The sequence below is a fragment of the Cyclopterus lumpus genome, chromosome 8 (genome assembly GCF_009769545.1).
Source record: "Cyclopterus lumpus isolate fCycLum1 chromosome 8, fCycLum1.pri, whole genome shotgun sequence".
Taxonomy (NCBI): Eukaryota; Metazoa; Chordata; class Actinopteri; order Perciformes; family Cyclopteridae; genus Cyclopterus; species Cyclopterus lumpus.
Window position 1 is genome coordinate 7,873,231 of NC_046973.1, and position 27,857 is coordinate 7,901,087.

Sequence of the window (27,857 nt, forward strand, 5' to 3'; positions counted from 1 at the left end):
AATATCTTCAATTCTAAACTGAGTATTTGTCCTTTAGCCATCTTAAACGATGCAGTAAGTAATGGGATGGATTTTAGTATATTTTAGGATTTTAGTATATATATATATGTGTGTGTGTGTGTGTGTGTGTGTGTGTGTGTGTATGTGTGTATATATGTATAGATGCCGCTAGAGGACGGAGTGAAGAAAGCATATACTGTAGGAATACGTTTTCTGTCCCTTAAAAAAGGTCCTAAAAACTTGTCTTCAAATCTTTAAGTATTCTTTATAATATGTCATATTCCTGGATAAATACGCAACAACCAAAGTTGCAAAACCATTTTGGAGTTTGTCATTAACAGTAAATCGGATTTATTTAGATTCAAAAGTTGCCTCAATGATAGGTGCAGAGAAGGAAATAGCACGTAGCTCATTACTCATTGTAACAATCTGATACACACTAAACACACTTTGCCTCATCTTTCAGTGGAATTTCTTCAAAATAACAGAAACGTGTCCATGAAATTGAGTTTAATAGATTGTTAAAAATAAGGCTATGATGCTGTTTTAGCAAACATTGACCAGGAGGAACCACGTCCAGAGAACGGGTAAATGTGACAAGTCTCTGAAGTACAGATAGACAGAGTGACACACAACACACAAACACACACACACACTTGAACAATCTGCGTCTTGCATTCGCTCTCCTATACATACTGTACACACAAATACAAGTATAGACATCTATGGAGCTAAATCCATGCCAATAGTTTTGTTAGTTTGAAAAAAAGATTTGAACCTGAAAATTCAAGTTTTGGTCTTGAACAATGAAAAATTCAACAATGTATTCGAAATAAAAATAAGTTCAGACTTTTGGCTGGGATTGAAAGTTGAAAACATAAAATATGCTACTGAAAAATGAAAAAATATATTTTATTCGAGAAAAAAAACATAACTGAATCTAAATTATACTTAAACCAACAAAACTTTTCATACAATTATTTTTATTTCAAATACATTGTTGAAAGACCAAAACTTGAATTTTCAGGTTCAAATCTTTTTTTCAAACTAACAAAACTATTGCCATGGATTTAGCTCCATAGATATCCACCCCACCCAGAACGGTGACAAACTGATTTAGCTGAAAACCGAGCAGTGTCCTCTTAAAAAAAACAAAAAAACATGCATAGCAACATGAATGTGTTGTTCTAAAAATATCAAGTTTGCACACTTTTATTTCATGGTTTATCAAAAATGTCCAACATGACATTAATTTCTTTACTATTATTAACAATCACGTAAACTCATTGGACTATTTTGTTTACAATAGCCTTCCAATTTAATTTGCTCATGTAGAAAGTTACATTCTGAACCAAGATAGGCTCGTTGACAAAGGAAATAAATACTGGAATGGCAAAAACAAAATAAAAAGTTCCTATTTTGAAATGGATTGAAGACCAATCGTGGCCCAACTTTTCAGATTATAAAAACAAATTAAAACACCTGCTTAATATTGGTATCCTGCCGTCTGTTACAGTCATCAATACTTTAATGAAAGTGTCTCACACATGAATTCAGAATTCAATTAAAAAGCACCCAAAACAATAATTGCCTTCCAGGCCTCAAAATGTATTCGTAACAACAAAAGGAATGAAGCGATCAGGAGAGACTCCCTTTAGTGCATTAGAATTAGTAGGTGAAACAAACACGGATTCCCTTATTCAAGCTTATCTCCCAAAAGGGCAACGCAGTGAACATGCATACCCTCAAATTATTAGACTCACAACACGTTTCTTGTCAGAAAAGATTAAAATAATAAAATCAAGTCAGTTTAACGGTGCTTTTGGTTACTGGGGTGATATTTTTGTACATTTTGTTCCCTCCATTCGGTGAGCACGCAGTATGGTCGGGTGCATTACCACGGGTGTTCTTTCAAACCTCAAGCGACTAACATTTCACATTTTAAAGTGCCAATGATGAAGCAAACAGGAAGCACCAAGCTGGTGGCACAGGCAGATTTTCTTCACACAACGGTTTTTGCTTGAAAACATCCGAGCAGACACGCACGCACACTCACACGCACACGCACACGCACACGCACACGCAGGCTGATGCTAACCTGCAGTACAGTACGCCAGTTCTTCTATTCGGTAGCAGGACCCAAACTGCTGAGACATTTATTTATGTCATAAAACATAAACCTGTAGGAAATAGGGCTCAGTGGCATTCAATATTAACGCAGCCTCTCAAAGTGTTTTAACCTACCACCTTTGCTTGATAAAAGCACATTTAATTAACCACTGGTAGGTGCAAATATCTTTTCTAATAATCAGACCATACAGTAGAATAATTAGTCTCTGGTCACACATTAAAGGAATTTAACCTTTTGAAATTTTGGATACATTTTTGACTTTGTGACACCCAGCCTTAATGGTTAATATAATAAAAATACTCAGTGAATGCATACACGCACCTGATGTTCACACACATACAGACATGTGGTTTACAAATGTAAAAGTCTTATTTGTGTCGTATAAAATATACTTCTGCTCCTTTTCAATGACTGCAAAACTGATTCAAGCGCTTTTCCCTTTTATATTTCCCATCTTTTTTTTAGCATTTTGGAGACCAACTTTCATACATAACCTGATCAAACTATGCCCACAACTTCTAGTTAACTAGACCTGTTTCCATTGCACACCAGCTTTCCAACAGGCAACCCAGCAGAAGGGAACACTTGGACTTGGACGTATTCTTAAAGTTAACATAAACTTCACCGTATATATAATTCAAACTCATAAAGAATAAACTGTACAAAACATGGACTAAAAATAATTGTTTTTTTACAAAGTAGTAAACTACTCAAGCATTAAGAACAATCAATAATATCAAATTAAAAACGCTGAGAAGGACATGCAGGGGTTTGGTGGGCGGGCCCTGGCGTTGACACAACAGTCTGATTTGTTTTCAGTCATGGGAGGTTGTGACCTGCCAGACAATGAGGTGGCTCTGCTCGGCCTTGGTAGGAGGTGACTGCTGGCTGGCTGCTGGCTCTGATAAACCGTCCAACTCACCGCCTTCATCACCTGAGGAAGAGGACGATGAGTCAAACAAACAGCATACCAGTTGGGCTTTGAACCTGCTGCGTATGTAGAGACTAACGGCTCATTCTAAGGTAACGAAAACACAATGATTCTTATTTTCAGGTCATTACACGCTGAAGAGAACGTACTTATTAATATTATATTCCAAATTGACCAATATATTCTAAATGCTACACATTGGCCCTTTAAGTAAGACCGTACAGTAAACTGCTGCATTACTTTTACGTAGATTCAAATGCAGTCTTTTATATTTTGCATTTGTTAGTGGTGCAACATACTCACCCATTCTGAAGTCAATGTAGCCTTCGCCTCCACTCATGACCAGGTATGTATTAGGCTCAGAGGTGGCTGCGTCAGAAGATTCAGATGGAGGGTCGTCGGAGCCTGAATCTGCACTGCCTGGAGGGGGCATCGCCTGACCTGTGACAAAGAGGTTCATCTATATCATTGCAGCTCTACATAAATACCACAGACAAAAATGGCATTTTGTCATATTACAGTAATTGTACCCAAACACATGGCGGGCAATTTCTATAGTTTCATGGTTATTCATTTTGCAGCATTTGTCACCATTTCTGCCACTTTATCAACACTTGCCACTTACCTGGCACCGTGACAAAAAAACTTGACAGCATCTCGATGTCCATGGAAACAGAGCTGGGCATGGGCCATGGAGCAGTACGGCACAAAGCTGCCCTGCATGGCACAGTCTGAACCGTCATCCCCGTAAACCCGTACAGCGCTGCCGGGACGATTTGGCACTATTCCCGCCGTCTTGTTGGCTGCAGAATACGAACAAAATGAATAAAAGCTGCCGATGTCACATCGTACATATTATCCTGGTTTGGCACAAAAAGGTCAGCGGTGGGTGAAGGTGGCTGCGCAAAAGACAAAAGGTGAGATCAAACAATCAAATCTCGTTCTCTGACAAAAGGTTGCAGTAGAAACTAAAATCTAAAATCATCAGTGTTTACGACTCAGTGAAGCACACGCACGTGCACACACACACACACACACACACACACACACACACACACACACTCAATGGGAAGAGCAGGTCAAACAGACCTAAAGGAGAGTGAACTGCACAGAATGGAAAAAAATGAGAAGAAAGAATATATAGAGCTTACATGGTTAATACAAAGTTGTTATATTACACAAGCAGTGCCATGTTAGCTACAAGGTGACTGTAAGACCTGTATCCATGGCAACCCAGTTTTCTTTTATTCAACAATTAGCACCTGGATGGTAACAATGGCTGCACTGTGTGAACGTGCCTTGAGAGAAATCTAAGACACAGATGCACAGTGGGACGTGAGATGCATGGCAGCCAGGATTTAAAGTCAAAGAGAGCTTTTATCTTAAATAAATAGTTTTGGGAAATTCCCGTATTTTCTTTTTTTCTCAGAGCTTGATGATTGATACCACTCTCATCTCTGTACGGTAAACATGAAGATACCAGTTAGCTTAAGTTAGCACAAAGACTGGAAACGGGAGGGAAGCAGCTAGTCTTGTTCTCCCCAAAGACAATAAAAATCACCCACTGACGTCTCTAAAGCTCACATATTGTATCCGTTTAACATTTGTGCTTTGATATAGCCTCACAAAACCAATGTTCTGGAGTCTGTTGTGTGGGGTAAACCAGAGGTGTGTGATACCTTCAGACAGCGGGATGGAGATGATAACGCCGTTTCCTGTCCCTACCCAGAGTCGGCTGCAGGACACCACCAGAGCTGTGATTCTCACAAAAGAGAAGCCCAGTTTACCCGTACCTGCAACACACACACACACACACACACACACACCTCTGGTGAGATGGAAGTCAGAGAAGAGAGAAGGATTCCTTAGAGTAGGGACTAGTTGTAGGCAGAGTAAAGTATGCGTACCCAACATCTTGCTGACGTAGGGCTCGATGTCCACATCCTGGAGGTGCTGGTAGGTGTGGCCGTGGAACAAGCGGAGAGTTGAATCCAGTCGGATGGACACCCAGATGCCGTCTCCAACCCAGGCCAGCTGCCGCACTTGACTCTCCTTGCGAGGATGAGCGTCAAACGACTTCTGCTCAGACATGAGAGAACGAGACGATGCGACGTTAGAATATTACGGAAATGTCAAATGTAGGATTTTCAAATGTGACCATAAGCCATGTTTTAAATAAAGTTGTTGGTTTGGAAAACTAATTTGATTGACAGAATTTTACTAAATATGATCACAGCTGTACCTCTATCCTCATGGCCTTTGGCTGGATGACATAGATCTTGTTCCTGTAACCGCACCACACCTTGTCATGGACGACTGTCATACAGCGGATAGAGTGGTGAGGCCGGCCCAGATCCAACAGGTGGTAGTTGGTTAAATCCCACTGACCGTCTGCATGGCAGAAACAAAAAGGCTTGAGAATCTATGATCTTTCTAGATTGCCATCCGGCAGTATAAACACTGTACCATATTAAACATTTTCTGATATTTTCAGCTTCCTTGTAAATTGATAAAACATTTACAAACAACAAAAATACGGTCACAATGAAGGTGACGGTGCGGTGCATTTAAATTCATACCAAAAAGTTAATTAAATGCAAAAACTGGAATTAAAATGTTCTGAATTCTGCACGTCTAAACCACAAAGTGTTTTACCACAATGAGTGCTAACCTACAGACTCACCAAGGCCTCTGTGAAAAATAGCTAATGTCCCATCAGCCAAAGCCACCAGGATTCTCCCTTTAACGTGCCTGTAACAAGACATGAACACACTCCTTTTACACATTTCTTCCTGTTGGTATAACTCTGTGTGTGTGTGTGTGTGTGTGTGTGTGTGTGTGTGTGTGTGTGTCCTTGCAGAACTACACAACTGACTTCGTACTCACACTATGCTGAGGATGGAGTCTTTCAGCTTGATGGCATGGAGACACTTCCTCCATCGAGCCACAGACGAGTGCACATAGAGACTTGAGAGGAAGAGACAGAGAGATGAAGAAATGCTGATCAGAGTGCAGTGCTGGCTTATGAGGAGATAGAGCTGGTGAAAGTAGAACTCTTTGAATACATTTGCTCAAAATAAAAGAACCCTTATTGGATAAAAAACGACTTGATCTTCAGTAATGTCATAAAAAATGCAGTAAATGCTCACACCGGTGCACATTGTAGGTGTGTGTGTGTGTGTGTGTGCGTGTGTGTGTGTCATCCATTATATGTTGCTGCTGCCCTCTAGTGGCTGTTGTCCTGCTCACCATCCATTCTGAGCTCCCAGCCACATGGTGGGAAGTGCGCTGCTCATCCTCAGGACTTCACCATCTGATGGGTCTGAGTCTTCTGGAAAAGAAGTCTCGCCATCATGTTTGCAGCCCCTGGATCACAGAAGGTATAAAAATCACATTTTTCAAATACTCAGTTCATAAGAAAACTGTAACACAGATTTCTTTAAATAGCATGTATATTGCCAATGTTGCCAGGGTTGTTCTTGTTGACCTTTTCTATATAAGCTATATATTTATTTAATATGTATTGTCTACCAGGGGAGGGAACACTATATACTTGTTTTGTATGTATAATAATAATAATAATAATAATAATAATAATAAGTAGTATACACGGTTTATATGGTTCAGGCACATCACATTTTTAGAAAAAGAAGGGAGAGAAGACGTGAAAACTGACATAAATACTGACTTCAAAAGGCCACTTGATCATAAACTACTGAAGTTAAATTTTGTTTTTCTGACTAAAGTAAAATCAATCAATCTTTCTAAGAAATGGTGGACTTTTGCATTGGGCAGAACATTTATTTATTTATATATATATATATATATATATATATATATATATATATATATATATATATATATATATATATTTATAGTCATCTAAAAAATATAAATTGCGATTTGCACCTTGAAAAACCTTTCATAAAATAAGAGATTTCACTTCTGTATATATCAGTATTTACTAAACTCACCAAACAATTATGGAAGTGATAACTAGAACCTCATTGCTGACCTCTGAGTGTGAGGAGAAGGGGATTCCGTGGGTCCCACCCCCAGTGGGTCAGTGAATACATGCTCCGTGTAGATTCCCGGCTGGTTTGGATCCGCTTCCTGGTCCTCTTCTCCTTCTTCGCCCACCCCAGCGTTCGCCTCCATTGCTTCCGTTGCCTCTTCTGCCGTAGGAACGCTGTCTTCTGCTGGACTGGTCTCTCTGGACAGCTCAACTGTGGGCATTGTGGATCACAGGATTGATCAGAGGGTAAACAAGTGATACGGTAAGGTTTGGGTGGATAACCTGTATCACAAAAATGGAGCCTCCTGGTGGAGTTGTAGCTGGTGGCCACCGTTGTGTTTGATTCCAGCAGTATAACAAATAAGGACATACTCTATCAAAGCATTTTGTCAGCAGGAAACTGCACCTGAGCTAGAGATGCCGCTGTGCTCAGCCGGCTGATCCGTGACACCTGCAATGGCTGTCTGGGGAATGGCGGTGGTCCCCTCTGCTGTCATGGCACCATCGCTGCCTGTTGAGCCCGCACTGGCCACACTGCCGGCTAGTGACACCCCGTCACCTTGGCTAGCCTCCGGGTCTTGGGGTACCTCTTCACCTGCCGAGTAATCCGTCTCCAACACACCTGTAAATGAAAAAATAAATAAATAAATGATGCCACAAACCAACAATGTGACCACTCAGCCTACCTGGCACGCTGGCTATGCAGACGACGTGGGTGTTGCAGGCGTAGAAGCTGTCAAGTAAATCAGAGGGCTGAATGGCGTCCAGCACCATGACCTTGGTGGAGGAGTGGGTGCTGGTGCACACCCATACCCTACTGGACATCTCATCCTGAAGGACCAGCTCCTTCTCCTGCTCCCCTTTCTCCTGATCCTTATGGACAACACGTAATCAGCCAACAGCCTCCACAGACACTAAGCCAATGGTTGAAGAACTTTCTGAACCCACTGAAGAGCAATACCTTGTCCTTAAACTTACCTTACTCTCTTGCTCCAACTGGTCCAGACTACTCTGAGAACCCTTTGTCTGTTTCATGAGCTCTTGTAATGTCTTTCTCCCAGACAGGTTGACCCCTGCAGCACACCATAGCTGGGGAACAGAGAGAAAAGACATTATACATTTCAGATTTTCTTTAGTATTAAGAAACACAGTCTGCTGCTTATGTCCAAGTGGTATCTAGTTATTGGCTTATTTACCTTCATAGAAGCATCTTTCTGATCCAGAGGTCTCAAGTATACTGGTACAGGTAGGTTCATTTTGTTCTCCACTTGTCCACCATTTGCCACCTGTCAGGGAATAACCAGCACATGCAAAATAAACAGGCTTTCATAACAGATTTTCATTAAAATGTAGACAAAAGGGCAACATAGTCAACACAGCTTAAAGGTTCTCTGTAAAACTCTGCAAATGGTTACCATCTGCAGTAGTGGTATGGTCTGCAGAAAATGTCTTGGAGCTGTAAACTATTTTTTTCGGAAGGCTGACACCAATTTGAATCCGCCATTGCAAAACACAGATACTACGTTAAAATTAACCATTGTTCCAGTCGGTTTTGTGGATAGATTAACTCTATGTTTCATTGTAGATTAAATCAGGGGTCTACAAACTGTGTAGCCGGAAGGAAGTGATTTAGATTTAGCATGACTCACACTTTCTGATATGTAGAGGTATGTGTCACTTCCTGATATCTAGAGGTGGCTTATATTTAGGGGGGTTGCAGTTGTCTTAATCTTGTCTCAGGGTGGACCCACATAAACATGCACATAAACATTTACAATGTTCATTTTTGTGTCACCGGTACCATGACATAATCTCAGAATTGACAGTCTTGATAATTATCACATGAAAAAACAGCCATATTTCCTCTCACTTGTGTCCTATTCTAACGTCCTACCTTGTATTTGCTGGGCAGGCTCCAGCCATGTGCAGTGACTCGTCCATCCTCCTTCTGCATGTGGGCCTTGACTTGTCTGTACTGGGCTCTCTTCTGCTCTTTACGCGACGGTGAGCTGCACTGGTCCTTTCTGCAAGAGGAGTAAAGAGAGAGAAATGTCATCAGCTTACAGATACATTGTATAAATTATTCAAAGTCAAAGTCAAAGTCAGCTTTATTTGTCATTTCTTCGATGTGCAAACATACAAAGATCTGAAATTGTGTTTCTCCCCTTGTCCAACATAAAGTGATAATAATAATAATAATAATAATAATAATAATAATAATAATAATAATAATAATAATAATAATAATAAAGTGCAAAACAGATAACAACAAAGAACATGTAGACAACATATAAGTTAAGATACTATAAAAACTATGAGACTTTACATGTGTATTTTAGCAGCAATCGGACATGGAGTTTTAGCAGCATAATTTAGACATATGTGTCTAAAAGGGGAGTGGGAGAGTGGGGAGAGGCACCGATGATACGTCCAGCTGTATTCACTATGCGCTGCACGGCTTTCCTGTTGAAGTCAGTGCAGCTTCCACCCCACACAGTGATGCAGTTGGTCAGGATGCTCTCAATGGTGCCACGGTAAAAGGTGCACATGATGGGTCGGGGGGTTCTTGCCTTCCTCAGTTTCCGGAGGAAGTAGAGGCGCCTCTGTGCTTTCTTTGCCAGGGATGTTGTGTTGGCTGTCCAGGAGAGGTCCTCACTGATGTCGACCCCCAGAAATGTGGTGCTGCTCACTCTCTCTATGACAGCACCATTGATGGTCAGTGGTGGGTGTTCAGTGTGGCCTCTCCGGAAGTCAACAACAATCTCCTTGGTCTTGCTGTTGTTGAGAAGGAGGTTGTTGTCTCCGCACCACGGTCAGAAGACTGACCTCCTTCCTGTAGTGAGTCTCATCATCCTTGGTGATGAGACCGACCAGAGTTGTGTCGTCTGCGAACTTGACCATGTGGTTGGTGCTGTAGGTGGTTTTGCAGTCGTGAGTCAGCAAGGTGAAGAGCAGTGGGCTGAGCACACAGCCCTGTGGGGCCCCTGTGCTCAGAGTGATGCTGCTCAAGGTGTTGTTGCCCACACATACTGCTTGTGGCCTCTCACTGAGGAAGTCCAGCAGCCAGTTACACAGCGAGGTGTTGAGCCCCAGCTGGTCAAGTTTGAAGATGAGGTGTTGTAGGATTATGGTGTTGAATGCTGAACTAAAGTCTATGAACAGCATTCTCACATATGAGTCTTTTTTGTCCAGGTGGGTGAGGGCTGGATGGAGTTCAAAGCACTTCATTATTATGGGGGTAAGTGCCACTGGACGATAGTCATTAAAGCCGGACGGAGTGGGTTTCTTTGGCACAGGTATGATGGTGGTGGCCTTGAAACATGTTGGAATGACAGCTTGTCTCAGAGAAGTGTTAAAGACATCCGCGAAGACATCCTTAAGCTCCTTGGGTTTATAGTCCGTAATGGTCTGAATTGCAGGCCATTCGGTGAAAATAATATTACTACAAATATTTTTGGAACGAGTCATGACAGACATCAAACCCAAATGGCTTGAACTGCTTTAGAAAAATAGAAAGTCTAATGATCAATAATAAAATGTCCAGTTATGTTGTATGTTTTGATCCCTTTGATAAAATACACCAAACTCACAGTCATTGAATGTGTTACTCACTCTTCATTAAGGAAGTCAAAAGTCTTTGACTTCTCGGTCGGGAACTGGGAGAAGGTGCTGCTCCTCTTTACCATGCTGCCCGGGGCGTTGTATTTCATGTTGGACTGGGACTCCACCTTCTTTATAGCAGGAGAACTGGAGGAGGAGCTAAACAGTCTGCTGAAGCTGCAGGTGGCAAAGTTACAGAAAGCGAAAGGGAAACAAAGCAGACAGGTGTAGGGACAAAGCAAGGTAGGGGGTCACCAACCAAACAGACAACCAAGGACACCAACATTTACTGTGACGTAGAGCATGCTGGGAGTCGTGAAATAGCCAAGCATTTCCTCACACATTGGACCGCCAATGGGCATTGAACATCAATTCTTTTTAAGCACAAACCAAATTGTGTCTTTAGCACCAAGTATCTTAAGTGTCAAGTGAGATAGTATAATCAAACCATTAAGCATGTTTAGCAAAAAGTTTGAATAAAAACATCAGTTCCAGAAAAGCAAAACAAATATATCTTAATGTCTAATCGATTATATTTACTATATAATATTGAAAACAGTATACATAAACACAATCATAGCAGACTGAACGGGAATGACTGAATGTGTCTCTGAATGTGTTTATGTTGTTGTTATGTGTGACTATTTGTGCTGAACACTGCTTAACATTTTCCGTCAATATCTTGTTGATGTCTACTCAAAACGAGCCAGATAAAACAAGAACACCACATGTGCTACATCTGGTAAAATGATCCTACTGATCTGACAGTGCAAGCTGACTTAAGACAGACATGTACATGTATTTAGGCTGCAGGGGAAACTCTGTCGCTCTTAAGCTCCCTGTGAGCCGACAGAGGAGGAAAACATCAACCAAGGCACACAGCAGGCAGGAGACAGGAAAGCCCGGGAGCACAAGGAGAATCATGTCTAAGCAGTTTGTGATAACGACAACTGATGCATTGCTCGGAGAGAAAACATTATGGATAAAGGCACATCAAAAGTAGAATCCATTTGTAATGGAGGAGCAGTTCTGTGTCGGTGGAGGGAAAAAGAGAGGTTTGGCTGGAGAAAGGCTTATTAAACCATCTTTACCTAATGCTGCCAATTCAATTGCACATCCCAAGAAAAGAGAAAAAAATTTATTTTGATAGTTGAGAGAAAATGTCACAGCAGTTGACCTCTATAGGCTATCACAAATGCCCTGACAAAGATAGTAAAAAAATATTTTTTTAAAAAGAATATACATTTTTAATACATTTGAGAGGACTTACAACTGCCAGATGCTGGATTTCTTTTTTTCGGAGAGAGTTGGATTTTCTCTCGAGGCCCTAAAGAAGAGGACAAGATGATATCACGTTACCTGTTGACAGTTTGAAGACACACAGTTTGAGGATGTCCAAACTGTCTTTCACATTAAAAGGATGACATCTGCTACGTTGTTTGGTTGATATGTCATTATTATATTCATCTGTTTAGAGTGTGAAACACTAATATTGAACAATGCTTATGTTGCATAAGTATTGTCTACAGCAGCAACACTATCTAACTTCATCAATTCATAAGAAATAATAAACCAGTGTCACATGGTCATTGTGTCATTTTGATCAGCGATGTTTAAGAGATAAGATGTTAAAGATTATGGATTTCAGCTTTATGAAAAACAGCAGACATCATTCTCACAAGACAACACTGGGATTAAGTTTGTGAGGGATGAATATTAACTATGAGTGAGAGAGACTCTACCACTGCCTGGTACAATTAGTGACAGCCAATGAGATACTCCAACACTAACCTTGATGTAAACAACAATGTGGTTATGCACATGTGTTGATTCGCAGACCGTTGTGCTGTACCTGATCATCTCTGTCCACCGCACAGCTTCCTGCAGCTCCATCAGTCTCTCTTTGTACTGGTTCCTCTCCATCAGCACTCTGGCCATTTCCACTCTGGTGAAGCGCTTCCTCTGGGCTGTCGGCACGTCACTCTGTGGTAGCGCACAAGTAAACCCACACATGACCACTCAGAAATAGCTACATCTTGACAGAAACAGGATAAACATGTTGTGTATATATTATATACACAGAAGGTCTGCAGTTTCAGACATTGAGCAGAATACTCACATCTTCTTCGTCTTTAGTTTTGTGTTTCACTTCCTCCATCTCCAGTCGCACTCTGGAAAAGACCATTTATTACACTTTCATGGGTAGAAACCTAATTAAATCAAATCATGTTACTATGTTCTGTTGTTACTCCATCATTATTACAACATGAACAGTAGTTGACCTACTTTTTGAGCTCCTCCTCCATCTCTCTGCTCTTGTCCTCCATATTGGTCTTGGCCTGCAGCACAGCCTCCATCTCTCCCTCCAACATCTCCTTCTCACAGGTCAACTCATCCACCTTCAATATCAAGTCTTTGTTCACCACGTTCAGAGCATTCCTGGACAGGCGGGAACATTGCAGTGCTTTTGTAAAATACTGCCGGCACTTCTTTATTAGGGACAAAGGATTAAGAAGATATCACATATCAAAGTCATGTAATTATGTTCTTACTTTGTCTCAAGCAGCTGCGAATTCTCCTGAATGAGATTTTCAACTTCCCGGCCCATTCCTTTACAGAGTTGATGATGAAAGAGTTTTGTTACATAAAGAACAGTTTAACAACAAGCTAAAGCAGTGAATACTTAAGGACTACAGACTAAGATGCAGCACTGTAAATAATTCTTACGAGGGTCAAACACAACGAGGCACTACAGAGAATGTGAACTATACTGTACACAGTACAAGAAACTACCACAAACACACAAGCCCACAGCACATGTCACAGGAGAAGGATGGGTAGAGTGGATGGGGTCTTACCAATCAAACTAAGGTCTGAGAAAACCATGCAATCCAAGTCAGGCGGAAAGAACGAGGAGGAGAGAGAGAAACGCGGATATAGTTTGAGTGGAATGATCAAAGTGATGAAGGAGCCAGAGTTAAACGAGTAGCTGTTGACTCCACAAGCAAAAGATGCTGTTGGGTCTCTAAAGCTAGTCGATACAACAATTGTAGCAATACAGAGAAGGAAAAACAGGTAAAAAAATCATTCAAGCTGTAAAAATAAAAAAAGGTTAGGCCAACAAAGGAAGCATTGAACTCCATCATCCATGCACCAAACTCTGTCCAAAAAGAGTCTAAAGTAGGCAGCTTAAAATATGTAAACGGTGTATTACTGAGCCAACTGTAAGCCATCTGTTATCAAACAGACGGCATACAGAAGAAGAAGCTGTGAGCGGTAACGATGGCGGATATGGCAGAAAGTGACTAATGAGTAGAGGTCAAGGACATTCACAGAGTAATGTTTATTTAAGGAAAGGTTTGAGGTCATACACACCAGAGTACTCCACTGGGATTATGAACAAAAGCCAGAGGGGATACGGGAGAGAGAGAGGTGATGTTAACATGGGTAGATGCCTAAAACGGTACATAACAGCTGGACCAAAACAAGTGGTGTAGCACTGCAGCAAACAGCAGGTGTTGGACTCACAATGGGTTTAAAACAAGTGTGATTAGTAGAGCAACAGTTGCTACTAAACAGAGCAGGAGAGTAGAGCGCCAGTAAAACAGCTTTATGGAAATATGTTTTTTAAGTAGGGTATTTTTATCTTGTACATTGTCTATCTTTGGTGTTTGCTGCTACTGGCTGGCTGTGGGCCATCAAACGAAATTTCATTGTATAACAACAATGACAATAAAAACCTTGTTATCTTTATGATGCATTTCATTTGGCTGATACGACAAGATCAACCATTTTAGTTTATCATATTGAGAAATTACGGAAACCCTGAGAGGAAAGAGAGAGAAGTCTAATCTAAATATTTTTTTCCACTGTGATTATGACTGAAGAACAGGTAAGAAATGTTTATTTTACTTTTTGTTCCACCTGTGAATGCCTAAAGAAAGGCATGATATTAATTGAATGCAACTTGCTGACAAACAACATTTAGCTTCAGCCTCTTGTGGCTGAAATTAGTATTACAACAACAAACGCCTCCCAAAACCGTTTTTTTAACCCGTTTTCATAGATGAAAAATAAGTCAAAATGGTATTTTCCCTACCTGTTTCACAAACGTAATAAATGTAAGTAACTTAGAAAAATTATCCTTAAACCTTTCCCCCTATTCTTAACTCATAAACACAGGAGCGAAAACAACAGTTGGGTCTATAGTTTACTCTGAGGGAACAATACAGACGAAATCTAAATAAAATTGTAGAAAGTACAACTTCGTATTTTATATTTGTTAATTTTATTTACAATCAGGTATCATAAAATCAAAAAATGTGTGCAGGATTGGTTCCTGTATTATTTTTAGCTGACCTGGAATGACATTCAAACAAACTTAACATATTTGACCTCTGAAAATAAGGTATGGTTTATTAATAAATAGTGACGATGTCCACCAGGTAGAAATCCTGAGGGAAGCGAACAATAGGACTACAGTAATTAATACAGTAATATTGGTAAATTTGGTTATTTTTGGTGGCTTCATTTGCGGCCAAAAGTTGCAATCTGCAGGGGGGGGGGGGTTTGGGTGGAGTTTAGGATAGAGGGATATGTTGGCCATGTTTCCCCTCTGAATATTATGTATATACCTTGTAGAGATAATTACATTTAATAGACACCTGTGAGCAAATTACAAACTAAAAATGTTACAGGACCATGATATTATTCACTAATAACATTTACATGCTAAATCTTCACACAATATGCTAATCATTGGACACTCTTCCACAACAACCCATTACGTATTGTGAATACTCAAGTACCAGAGAAGGACCGCAGAGTCAATTCAATGAATAAAGACATTTCATACCGACTATTCCACCACAATCCAGATGAAATGTATTCAGAGTATCTGACAGGATTGCTGCTACTTGTTCCAACGAAAATAAAGGTTTTACTCACCCAGCAGGTCGGCCCCGTCATCCACATCCCCAATCATCCCAGTGCCTGCAGAAGACAGCTCTTCAAACAGGGAGTCTGTGTTTCGGTCGAATGCCATGTTCTCAATGCCTTTAGTGGGAGTACTAGAAGAAGAAGAAGAAGAAGAAAACAGGAGGTGATGCTATGCTACCTGAAGAAACATTGTTTAAAACTGGCCTGGTAACTTTTTACTACCTGCAGGGTTTGTATCCAATGAGATCCATGTCCAGCTCAGGGGTGGTCTCAATGATGTCCTGCACATCTGAGCTCTCCTCGTTTTCAGGCAAACCTGAAAGAAGGATACTGTATGTTAGTCATAATCTAAAAACTAGGATGTTTTCAGAATTAAGTAATACAAAAAGTATTTCTTTCTATGACACCTTTATGACAACGCAAACACCATATGCCAAACCCTTTAATCAAATACTGTATGTTTAAAAGAAACATGAATGTCATTAAGACAGTCGACTAGTTAATGTGATTCTGTAACTTCATGATGTTTGACCTTACCCACTAATATGGACCTGGTCCCCAGTGCAGCCTGCACCTCCGTGCTCTTACTGTTCCCACCTCCCTTCTCCATGTCGGAGGCTGTGGTGGACATTGTGGCTGACTTAGAGCCAGAGAGGTCCGACAGCTCATCCTGTAATGAAACAAAGCTTAAATACAGCAATATTACAGATATCTATTCAAAGACAGGAGATAAAATGAAATACTGCAAAAATGACACAGAACACATGCGGACCACGAAGATAACAACAGCATAACAACACAGTTGACGATCTAACAGGTTAACATGGCCGGACAGATTGAAAGCGCTAATCACAAACTAGAAAGGGTTTACTACATACACAACACATGCAGAATAACAGAAGTCCAATTTCCAAAACTGTAATTAACTCCAGGTGAAAATCAATTTAAAATACTAAACTACAGGGAATTGGGTTTTTGTTCCCGGTGAAATTGGAGTTTGTTAAAACATCAGTAATACTATGAATCAACACAGATAAAAGAAAGAAAACCTTGAAACACTAAACAATGCTGCGGATGGACTGAAGAAACTTTTCCGATCAGATGCAGAGAGAAAACATGAGCAACACAGAGCGAGCACACAAACACGGACAAGGAAGTTCAACCCGAGCGACACCGACTGCAGGGGGGGGGGCTTCACACAACATCAACTGAAATTAAGCATGGCCACAATAGGAGCTGCCATTCTCCCTCCAGTACACAGCACAACCCCACACAATATTCAAAAACTAAAATCAGTTACGAAGAAACTGCACAGAGAATGAAAGTATAAATCAACTGCACGTTAGAACTTATGACACAAATACAGCATTAGAGACACTATTCGTATGTATGTATGATGCTACATTATTGCACAATGAGTGATAGAAAATGTTAGTTCAGTTGAAGATCTGCATGAACAAAGGCAGTTCACAAAGAAGGATATAAAAGTATAAAAAATATAAAAGTCATGAATTTAATGGTAAAGAATAATAGAGACCAGATGCAACCACACTGTTGATTTTGAAAGATTAATAATTAAAATAATTCACCAATTCCATCCGTGACACAGCTGACGGTTGTGTGCACTTACATTTTTGAAAAGACCCCAAACAATGAAGCGCTCACACAAGACATGGTTGCATGTAGCACGATCTAGCGCAGGTGGTCTGTGAAGTGAGGGTCTATAAATGCACAAAGTGAGAGGCAACGCTTTGGAAATGATGAAACAGTGTAGTGAAGCCCACACACACTCGCAGACACAAACACAAACAGTGTGCTGTCCACAGCCAATGCAGGCGTGCTGATGGCACTTCCACTGGCCGCCATTAATCCAACTACCTTGCAGTCATCTGCCAGTGAATTCCCCCAAGTAGAGTCCTGCGCACTCTTACCCTCCCTTGGCTTTGGGGGGTCGACAAAGTCCAACTGCTTGGGGGGGAAGAGTAAGAATGAAGCTCACATGTGCAGAAGCAGTTCAGATGAAATGTATACGCCACAAAGTGTGCATGTCTGTGATGTGAATGGATCGGTGCTATCAATTGACTGTGTGTGTGTGTGTGTGTGTATGTATATGTGTGTATCCTGTCTAGTTTAGACCACAAGCAATAGATAATTGTTATTCAAGGTAATTCATAATGTTCTGTATATAATATCCTCATAAAATCTATGTTTTACAATAAGTGACTGATGAACATTTCTAGGATTGAAACAAGTAGTTGATGCAACTATGTTCATTTGCTGCTTTTCTTTATCTTGTGTTGGTCACATTGGTCAGTTATCGCAGTGGGTATTTTTCACAATTTTCTGACAGATATTAGTAGTTGCTGTGGGACCAAATCGTTTCTTTAGTCTAACCAACGGCCAAAATACCTACATGTTGTGATTGGACTGATATGAACTGCAGAAATGTGAACTGTTAATGTGTCAGAATCAGAACCAGAAGAGGTTTATTGCCAAGTGCGTTACATATACAAGGAATTCGGCTTAGTGATTGGTGCGTGACAATACATAATTGTACCAATTACATATCTACTTTGATTTGTTTAAAAGAGCATTGCAATCCGACTGATAGACAATTTTTTCAAAAGTATAAAAAAATAATGCAGCAGAACCAGAGCTAGTCTTTTATTCCATGCATCTATCCCGTGCCTACAAAACAACTGGACTGTCCGGCAGTACGACCAGAGAGTCAGGGGATGCTATGCTACTAGCTGCTAATGTAGCCCAAGCAGCTAACCTGCAGCAGAGATGAGGAGCTACATAAGGTCTGGAAAGCTCAAGTCTTTCTGACTCCACACCCCTAAATTTAGTTTTCATTTTCAAACGTGTAGTCTGCAGCCCCTTTAACTGCTTGTGAAGGTCCTGTTAAATTAAACAAAAAAGCAGCGATTAAAAGAAATACAGTTATGCCAGCTTCAAAGACAATGGGATGCTCTTATTGTGGATGGAGGTTAGATCATGCCTGGCATGCTGCATATGCACCTCATTAACCTGTCCTTGCTCTTCATTTGAGGCACCACCCACTCACATAAATAAATATGACATCTCTGTTAAACTCTAAGAGCCTGTCTGCATATCAAAAGGTATAGCTCAACAATAACCATCCTGTAGCACTGATTACATAAGAACTCATTACATTCCAGCTCGCCTTTCTCTCCTTCAGTGACTGGCTGCGAGCCATACAGTGGCATCACTCCCATCATGCATCACGCCACAGAGCCGATGTCCCACTTTTAACAAAGACGCAGCAGCGGGATGAATTAACATCGTCACCCTCCAGGTCCTAACTGCCAGAGACACAAACATAACCTACACACCAAAACATTTTGAGTACCAGTCAGTTTTACACATGAACAGCTTCATTTCATCCGAGTGAGCATAACCACGATAATGTCTATGTTAGAAGAACGACTTGTGAATCTTAAACATGAACTGAAATCAATAAAGTTACACATCATACAATAGAGCTCTGGATTAGGATGTTTACCTGCATTAATAGAAACTATCTATTCTGAATATGAATATTCCTACATTTAACTGCTACACGAGGAGAACAGACACGTTTGCATATTCATCAATGGCTTCAGAGGAAGATGTCTAAAAACAGACACATACTAAAATACGCTTAGGCACGCCTCAGCCTCATCAAAGGTTCCCTATTTTTAAATGGATCCAAAGCCAAAACTCCTCCATCTTCCAGCTCTGGCAGGAGGGCTAGAAACACTCAACCAGGAAAAGGGATTTTAACAATCAGATCATTCTCCATATATAAGCATTTTGTATATGGTTGACACTCATTTTAATCAAACAGCTAAAAACACTGAAAGCACACTTAAAATGACCATTTAAGATCATCATAATTCAGAGTGGATATATCCTATCATCAGATAGGATAGCCACTAACGCTCTGGACCAAAGATAATGAGGAGAAGGTAAAGAAACACAAAATCCTGCCTTGTTGCATTTTTGCGTTTGTAATCCATTGATTATTTCTCTGTCACTATCATACACATGTCTGAAGCTCATTTTCATTAATCCCCACATGAGTTATCAACCTGATATCGGGTACCAGACATGACTTTGAAGAAAAAACGGACTGGATTAAGTTATTATTCTCCACCTACAGTGCTTAAACTCACGTGAAGGAGCCATACACACGCCTACCTTTAGGCTAGCAGTGTTGGCCCGTGCTGGGTCAGTGAATCTCCAGCCCTCTGTGCCCGGTGTCTCTGCCCTGGCCTGGGAGTCGGGGATGAGCACCGATGCTCCACTGGGTGATGAGAAGATCCCCAAAGAAAGAGGCCGCTCTCTCCTGGATGGAAAAAGAAAGCTACTCATTTTCTCAAAGGTCTTTTTGAACCACTAAGTGTTTGGTGTGGCAGTGTTTTGAATTGCACGTACTTGATTGAATTTGTATATAAGAATGTAAAATATTATGAAAGGGAGAATATGTGAAACTATGAATTTTATGTGTGTGCTCTTTTTGGTCGAAGTTGATACAAGAGCGAAGGTGAAATACAGCAAAATGGTTCCTGATATATAATTGTGAAAATACGCTTCACGAGCCCTCAAAGTCCTACTTTTGTTCATATAGACTTGTTCACAGGTTTGTCTTTTGTGTTAAGAGAGTTTTTCCTGTGGTAGCTCACATGTGTCTCTAATGCAGCATTCTTCTCATATAAGAGTTATCGTAATATCAACATTCAAGTTGTAATTACAAGTGGGAAAATGAGTGGGAAAAATATAGATTTATTTTGAGCTGAAATTAGGCTAAAATAAGATTTCCGCATATACTACAATTAAAAAAAGAAGACTAATTTTATGGATGCTATCCATTCAATATGATGTGAACGCAGCATTAATAGAAACTTAAAGTATCTGTTGTCATCTTACCTGACTCGACCGACCGCGCTCGACTCTGAAGTCTCACTTATCTGCTGCATTTTTATCCTCTCCACATGCTCCATATAGTTATGGATCATCTGCAGAAGTCAAACCAAAGAGCCAGAGGAATCTCATCATCAGTGTGGTGAATGATACCAACTTGACAATAGTTCCTTCCTCATCCTTTCTCTTACCTCTGAGTGTCGCTGATGGAGGGAGTTGTATTCTTTCTTGAGCTCCACTTCACGTTCCTCTAACCTGCCAACTGAAATACAATACGACGCTGCTCAGTTTAAGGAAGTCAATTTACAAGGCATAATTTATAAGGCACCCTTTCATTTGCACCCCATATTCAAAACATCACCCGGACTGCATTCTTCCACCTCCACAACATCTCCAGACTCCGCCCATCACTGACCCAGTCCAGCACCGAAATCCTGGTGCACTCATTTGTCACATCCCGCATCGACAACTGCAATGCCCTCCTCACCGGACTCCCCACCAAACTCATCAACAGACTGCAAATCATTCAGAACTCGGCCGCCCGGATCATCACCTGTACCAAATCATCTGACCACATCACTCCTGTACTCATCCAACTTCACTGGCTCCCTGTACAATACCGCATCGACTACAAAAACCTTCTCCTCACCTATAAAGCTCTCCACAATCTAACCCCCACTTACCTCTACGACCTCCTTCAGGAATACACTCCCTCCCACACCCTCCGCTCATCCTCTTCTGGACTGCTAACCATCCCCACGTCACGCCTCAGTACCATGGGTGCCGGAGCCTTCAGCTGCTCAGCACCCAGGCTCTGGAACTCCCTCCCCCCACACATAAGACAATCAGACTCCATCACATCATTCAAGTCTCAACTCAAAACTCACCTGTTCAAACTGGCATACTCTTTATAACTGGACCCTGTGCACTTCACTTGTTTTTATGTTGGTGTTCTGTTTTGATGTTGTTCCTATCTTTCATGCTTTTATCTTTTATCCTGTATTATTTTATTGTACGGTGACCTTGGGTGACTTGAAAGGCGCCTCCAAATAAAATGTATTATTATTATTATTATTATTATTATAAGACAAAGATCACACTTTGTCTATGAGCTAATTGCAAAATGAAAAAGATAAAAACAACATGGTATATCTTCTTTGGACAAAAACTGTAAACAAAAATATGTTCCAGACTGTTTCTTGCCAGGGTCCTGGTTGCAACTGCTCAGAGCCAAGAAATAGTTTATATATGTAATGATCTTTAGAGTTGCTGGTTTTTATGCTAAGCTAGGATACCCAGCTGGTGGCGGTTGCTTCATATCTACTGTACAGGCATGAGAGGGGCCTCGACTCTCCACTACAAAGTGAATGATAACAAAGCTATTTATTTAAAACTCAGACATTCATTTTGAATATTCATTATAGTACATAAAAGTGTACATAGCCCGCTTGCATAACTGTGCCTCCACCAGGCAGGCACTGGTGTGAGGCAGAGGGGGTAATCTCACTCAAATGGGTTTCAATGTCGGGCCGATTTATGAAGTGACAAACATACCTAATCCCCGACTAGCACGTCAGGTCTAGCCTAATCCACACAGAAAGCTCCTGCCACATATGGATATACAGCATAAAGGCTGGATACTATCAATTACAGCAGCTAAAGCTTCTGCATGTTGTATGATGATGTGCTAACGTTGTGTGTATTCTGGCATTCCCGGGGCATGAAGACATGTAATGTGGTGAAGTGTGAAAGGCTATACAGACACTAATCACAGGGGAGATAACTGAGGACCGAAGTAATCCCTCCTGTGTGTTCGCATTAGTGCTATTCAAATTTGGCAAATCACTGTGCGGCTGAACATTAAGCCAATGCTATTGATTGAATTAATAACTATTTTCCTAAAAAGACAACACTAAAGAAATGCCAAAAGGGTAATTTCCCTGATCTGTGTGGGAGCTGCATAATTACCCTTTAAAGTCCATTAAATATAGTGTCATAAATCAGCTGGGAAGCCAAGAGGGTGAGACATGTGTCTATATATACATTTTCATAATCAGATTGTTGGATACCTTTTGTTTGACAAAGACCGGGCCTCACCGATAGCTAAATTCTCCGTTAAAAGAGCGCTACATATCTCACAAACACTTGCAAACATCAGCCTGGATGTCTGATCTGACGGTAAAGATAAAAATGGCTTAAAATGTCCCTAATGTCCCAGAACAGAGAGAAGAAAAAAACTAAAGGGAAAAAAGGGATTAATTATCAGGTTTTTTTGGTGCCACACAAGTGAAAATAAAGCCAAGACCAAAGCAGGGCAATGGCTTAGAAAAATCTGAGCTAAACTGTCATGGCCCATCATCAGCTGTGGACTCTGTCCTTTATGCCTCAGGACGTGATGAGCTCAGGTGCTGCAACATACAGTCATCAAGAAATTATTTACTATTCACTGGGAGTGGCCAAGGGTTGATTGAACCCATTGATAAGTTCTGTGGAGCGTGTACATTCAAGGATTTCCCATTTTCATGATCCAAAAAAAAACATTACATTTAATTTTCAAGAATAAACCAATTATTGAGCCACTTGTGTTCGCCTTGTTAATGCTTCTGCTAAACGTTAGATTAAAAAAAATTAATATTGGCATTTTCTCACAGCTTTGTGTGAATGAATGACTCACTTTAACCAGCTGTGTTGCTTTGCCACTAGATACCAGACCAGTCGGTGTGAATCAACGTTTTCCAACCAGACCAAATGTGAGAGCCAATCCCTCTCCCTCCATTCCTTAATCCACCAATGAGATGGGCGGTAATGCACTGCCGCATTAGGAGGACGTGAATAACAGAAATCCTATAATCCCTTTACTGTTAGTTACCCATGCAAAAAAGGAAAAAGAGAGTGTGAGTCAGTGTGTGTGGTTGTGTACGTGTGTGTGTATTTATGTGTGTGTGCTGAGAGAGAAAGTAGGCATATTAAACCATGGCAGAGACATCAAACAAGTGAGAAAGATAATATGAAGAGATAAAAATGGCAACAGCAGAGGAGAAAAAGGAAACGCCTTGTACATGGGAACATACGGATAAATAAAAGATCATACAACTGACTCATAACTGAATGTTCATCTCAGTGAATGGATGCTTCCCCGTGACACAATGTGACAATGTGTCAATGTGTGTGTGTGTGTGTGTGTTTGTGCTCACTCTGGTCCGCGTAGTTCTTGATCTTGAGTTCCAGTTGCCGTGAATGGGACTCCATTCTGTTCACATGGTTCTGAAGGTCCTTCTTATCCTGTTCATGCGTGTCCTCAAACTCAATGAACTTCTACTCAGGCAGGCAGACACACACAAAAACAAACAGAAACACAGAGATTCACGGCCACTTAATTCCAAACCCATCATAACTCATTGTAGCCTGATGCTGTTTAAAGGTATAATCAGGTTCTCAGCCATTTAATATCATATCGGTAAAAAACAATAGGAACTTGAGCTAAATGTGCTATTGATGTTACCAAAGGTAAAGAAAACCTGAAACCATTCATGTTTTAGCAACTTTTCTTAATGTATGCAACATATAAGTAGTATTAGATTAATAATGTATTTGGTATCCGACACAGAGCCAATTAGATTCATCAATCAACAGAAAAAAGAAATCATCACTTTTTATTTTTAATGATATTTCAGGCAAAATAGTTGAAGACATGCCAAAGGTTCTCTGGTTACAGCTTCTCAAATGAGAGGATGAACTGTTGGTCGGACAAAACAAGGTATCTGAAAATCTGGGATGTTGTGATGAGCATCCGCCCCCAATACATTTCATAGAAACAATTGATGAATTAAAACGTATCAGCAGATTAATCAATAATGAAAATAATTGATCAATAATAGTTGCAGCCCTACTCTAAACAGTGCATTACACAATAACACAGAAGACATGTGCCACTGTGACAGCATAACTTTTCAGAACATGTACCACGATGGCGTGGATGTAAAATAAAAATATGACTAGTTCAGCATTGGAGGGGCGGGATTTTGACTTAATGGTTCATTCCGAAATTCCAGTTCCTCCCTGTTTCCTTCGAGGCGGACCTCTGAGCGGGAGAGTGAGCATCCACATCCTGTCCAGCTGAGCAAGCCAATGCCCTAATGTGGCTGCCCTTCCTCTTCCTCTGGATGCAGAGTGCTACTGTAGTTTGATGTACAAACCATTGTTACAGTCTGCTCGGCAGACTGTAACAATGGTTTGTACATCAAACTACCAATGCCACATTAGGGCATTGGCTTGCTCAGCTGGACAGGATGTGGATGCTCACTCTCCCTGCTCGGCAGACTGTAACAATCCTGGTATTTGGTGCTTTATGACTGAAAAACTAAAATATAATTTGTTCACACTCAAGGACAAATGATCTCAAGATTAAACTCAGGGTTGCCCAAATCATAAGTTCAACAAATGTGCAAAAGCATTTGAACAGGTAGATAGATAATACATAATTAAATAATGTCCATCTGAAGTGTGAATATATGTAAGAAATCTCAACAGCAGCAATCCTATGGTCAGACGTTATCACAGGTATTTAAATGTCTAAATGAGGCAGGGTGAATCAAACCAGTAGCTGATAACTCGTGGTGCAGATTGATGGATACGCATCAGAAACACAGCAACAGTAACGCAGGTTTGGAACCAATGAGCAACTGGAGAAGGCTGTAAATTAGTTTTAATGACCTGAACAGGTGGCTAGATGCCTCAGAATTAATTAAAATCAATGTAATGTCATTCATGATGTCAGTTTAATTTCATGGCTAGGTCTCCAAATTACATGAGAGATTGGAGGACAGAGGGTTTCACTACTAACAGAGCCGTGATGATGATACTACTAACTATGTTGCATCTGTGTGAAATCTTGATTTAAAAGCAATCAATGGCCAAGCAAGCAAAAGGTCTGAAAACTCAAATCTATTTTATCTGGAAGAAGAAAGTCTGCAACACCAGAATTTGACACTTAAACCCATGGGGAAAAAAAGGGAAAAGAAGCTAAAAACGAAAGCTGTTTGAAGTTCCCTTTCTGCTTGTGTCTGACAAAGGATCACATGACCTGAAAGTTATACCATGCCTCTCCAACAGACTCAGCATATCCCCGCTCACTTGACTTCCAGGACAATCCCGTACACACTGGGCATTTACTGTCACGTTGATGTGATATGTTACTATAACGATGAAGGGTGCAGTCGTATTGTCAGTGTGAAGCATGTGTATGAGTGTTTATGTGTCTGTCACACTGCTTCACTGTCAATGTGTGTGCAGAGGGGTCTATGTGTCCAGTGCATACTGGCGTCTCTGCTTTGCAAGCTGGGACAGACGGTCTGATGCACATCATGTTTCCCTTCAATTCAAAAGCTCAGGGCAGAAGGGAGGCAGATTCACACATTTAAACCACACACATATTAGACATTATCCCAGCCAATCCACAAGATCTCTCACACACACACACGCACATGCATGCACACACACACACGCACACGCACACGGCATGTGTGTTGGCAGTGTCCAACACAAATTAGTGACAGCTTTTGCTTAAGAATTCACAATTATTTTTTTTTAAATCAAAGTAAGTTTATGTCACACGGAGCGCTACTCTGCCTCAAATTGTCTCATTTATAACAAATGTAAAACAGAAAGGCTGTTATCAACTGAAGGTGGCGGGGTGGGCATTTAACAGCCATAGATAGTCTCATGAGAAATGCATCAATACTGTTATTACGGGAAATGTAGAATCATGTTGTTTTTGCAGCTTTCCCCATACATGGACTAATATCTTAACATTATACATATCTTATCTTCTTTCTTTTTTTTAATCTCACATGTCCCACAACCGTATGGAAGTACACTACTGGTGATCACTTGATAAATAGCAGATATTTTCTGTCAGACAATGCAAAATATGCAATAAAGTGAAAACTGAGGTGAAAGAAGATGATGAACAACTTTCTGCGATTAATGGGAGTTTCAGTGAGTTCTGTCTCCGGTGCAATCTAAGGCCCTCAATGGCCTTTTGAACGTATTTATATGTGACTGCATCCTGAATACAATCTACAGTTTGTATGGCTTAAAGTATCTGATTGAGTGATTATGTGGGTGATGCATATGGCTAAGGTGCTTTGCACAGGGGTGAAGGTCGGAGCTTATGACCTGCTGGCAGTAAAGGGTGCTGTTACTAGTGAAGGACCCTAAATACAGTAATATAATCACTTTCCATGCTTTTAGTGTCTGTCTCCATCCTCTTATCACTGTGGTTTTTATTTTTGTTTTATTTATGCCTCCAAAACGCTGAGTCACTTCACCTGCTGTTTACTCAGTCTCACAGGGCTCAGAAGTGACTTCGTCATGTGATGCAATAGGGTTGTTGTAGATGGATTTGACAGAGGGGTGCTGATGTTGTTGGAAAGATGCCTTAGCTGGAGCAGTGGATTAAAAGTCCCATCCTGGGACTTGAGATGCAGTGTTACGTCACTGGCCGTCCCGCTATGACACACAGCTAATACAAAGACCTTAGCCGTGACACTGCCTTGTTTACATCCCCAACGAGCCCCGTGGCAGGACGGGCTGGATGCTGCCCGGGCCACGTGTCCAGGTCAATTCATCTCCAAAAGGGATGCTTGGGGGGCAAATCCCCCCACCCCCCACCCCATACAGGGATGCCGGGGCGACCATCCCAGTGTGCCCATGCACCATTCAAACTCACCTCCTCCGCATGTTTCCTCAGTGCCTTCTCCCGCTCGTACTGGGTGATGAGCTGCTCGTTGTCCTCCTTCAGCAGCTCCATCTCCACTTCGTGCTCCTGGTTCTCCGCGAACACCGAGTCCAGGTTCTCCAGCACCGCCACGACCAGTGGCATCAGCTCCTTCACCACGTCCTCGTCGTATTTCCCGATGAGCCTCTCGAACTCGCGGTAGATGGAGTTGGCCAGGCCCGATACCCGCTCAGACATCATCGCTGATGTCCCCGGGTCGTCCTGGTACACAACTCCGTCTTCCAGCTCCATTGTTAGTCCTCTCCCTTTCAGCAAACGGGGCCGGTGTGGGTCGGTCCGCGTTCCCCCGCCACTATGAACACCGTTATCAGCGTAATTGCAAGCAGCGTTTCATCAAATAAAACGTAACGTTACACATTGAGGACATTACACGGCTGTGCGACTGTAATGCGAGAATGGCTACGTGGATGTCTTCCTCTTTTCCCCTCACTTGTCCCATGTTGCCTTCAATTGCTTTCCCGAAGCTTCGACTTTCCAGATTCTATCGAACACCGAAATCACAGTCCGACGCCCCTTG

General features: G+C 41.2%; 1 protein-coding gene across 3 annotated transcripts; it reads right to left on the bottom strand.

Moving 5' to 3' along the window:
* Nucleotides 1-495: 495 nt before the first annotated feature.
* On the bottom strand, nucleotides 496-27,781 carry spag9a (sperm associated antigen 9a). Of its 3 annotated transcripts, none has more exons than XM_034539254.1 (30): nucleotides 27,272-27,758; nucleotides 23,736-23,856; nucleotides 20,733-20,803; nucleotides 20,548-20,636; nucleotides 19,819-19,966; nucleotides 17,494-17,580; nucleotides 16,153-16,285; nucleotides 15,838-15,931; nucleotides 15,625-15,746; nucleotides 13,230-13,287; nucleotides 12,964-13,116; nucleotides 12,797-12,848; nucleotides 12,530-12,660; nucleotides 11,948-12,004; nucleotides 10,690-10,854; nucleotides 8,972-9,101; nucleotides 8,274-8,363; nucleotides 8,056-8,166; nucleotides 7,764-7,950; nucleotides 7,484-7,699; nucleotides 7,078-7,288; nucleotides 6,312-6,428; nucleotides 5,949-6,029; nucleotides 5,746-5,813; nucleotides 5,305-5,453; nucleotides 4,970-5,141; nucleotides 4,742-4,855; nucleotides 3,688-3,865; nucleotides 3,366-3,503; nucleotides 1,056-3,065 (listed from the first exon to the last, which is right to left on the bottom strand). In XM_034539254.1, exons 1-29 carry the CDS (start codon nucleotides 27,569-27,571, stop codon nucleotides 3,446-3,448), a joined length of 3,663 nt encoding a protein of 1,220 aa, XP_034395145.1. In that variant the 5' UTR covers nucleotides 27,572-27,758; the 3' UTR covers nucleotides 1,056-3,065; nucleotides 3,366-3,445. The 3 variants fall into 3 exon arrangements, with proteins under 3 accessions (XP_034395146.1, XP_034395145.1, XP_034395144.1); XM_034539253.1 differs by having other exon boundaries at nucleotides 17,494-17,583; XM_034539255.1 differs by lacking the exon at nucleotides 17,494-17,580 and having other exon boundaries at nucleotides 496-3,065; nucleotides 27,272-27,781.
* Nucleotides 27,782-27,857: the final 76 nt, after the last annotated feature.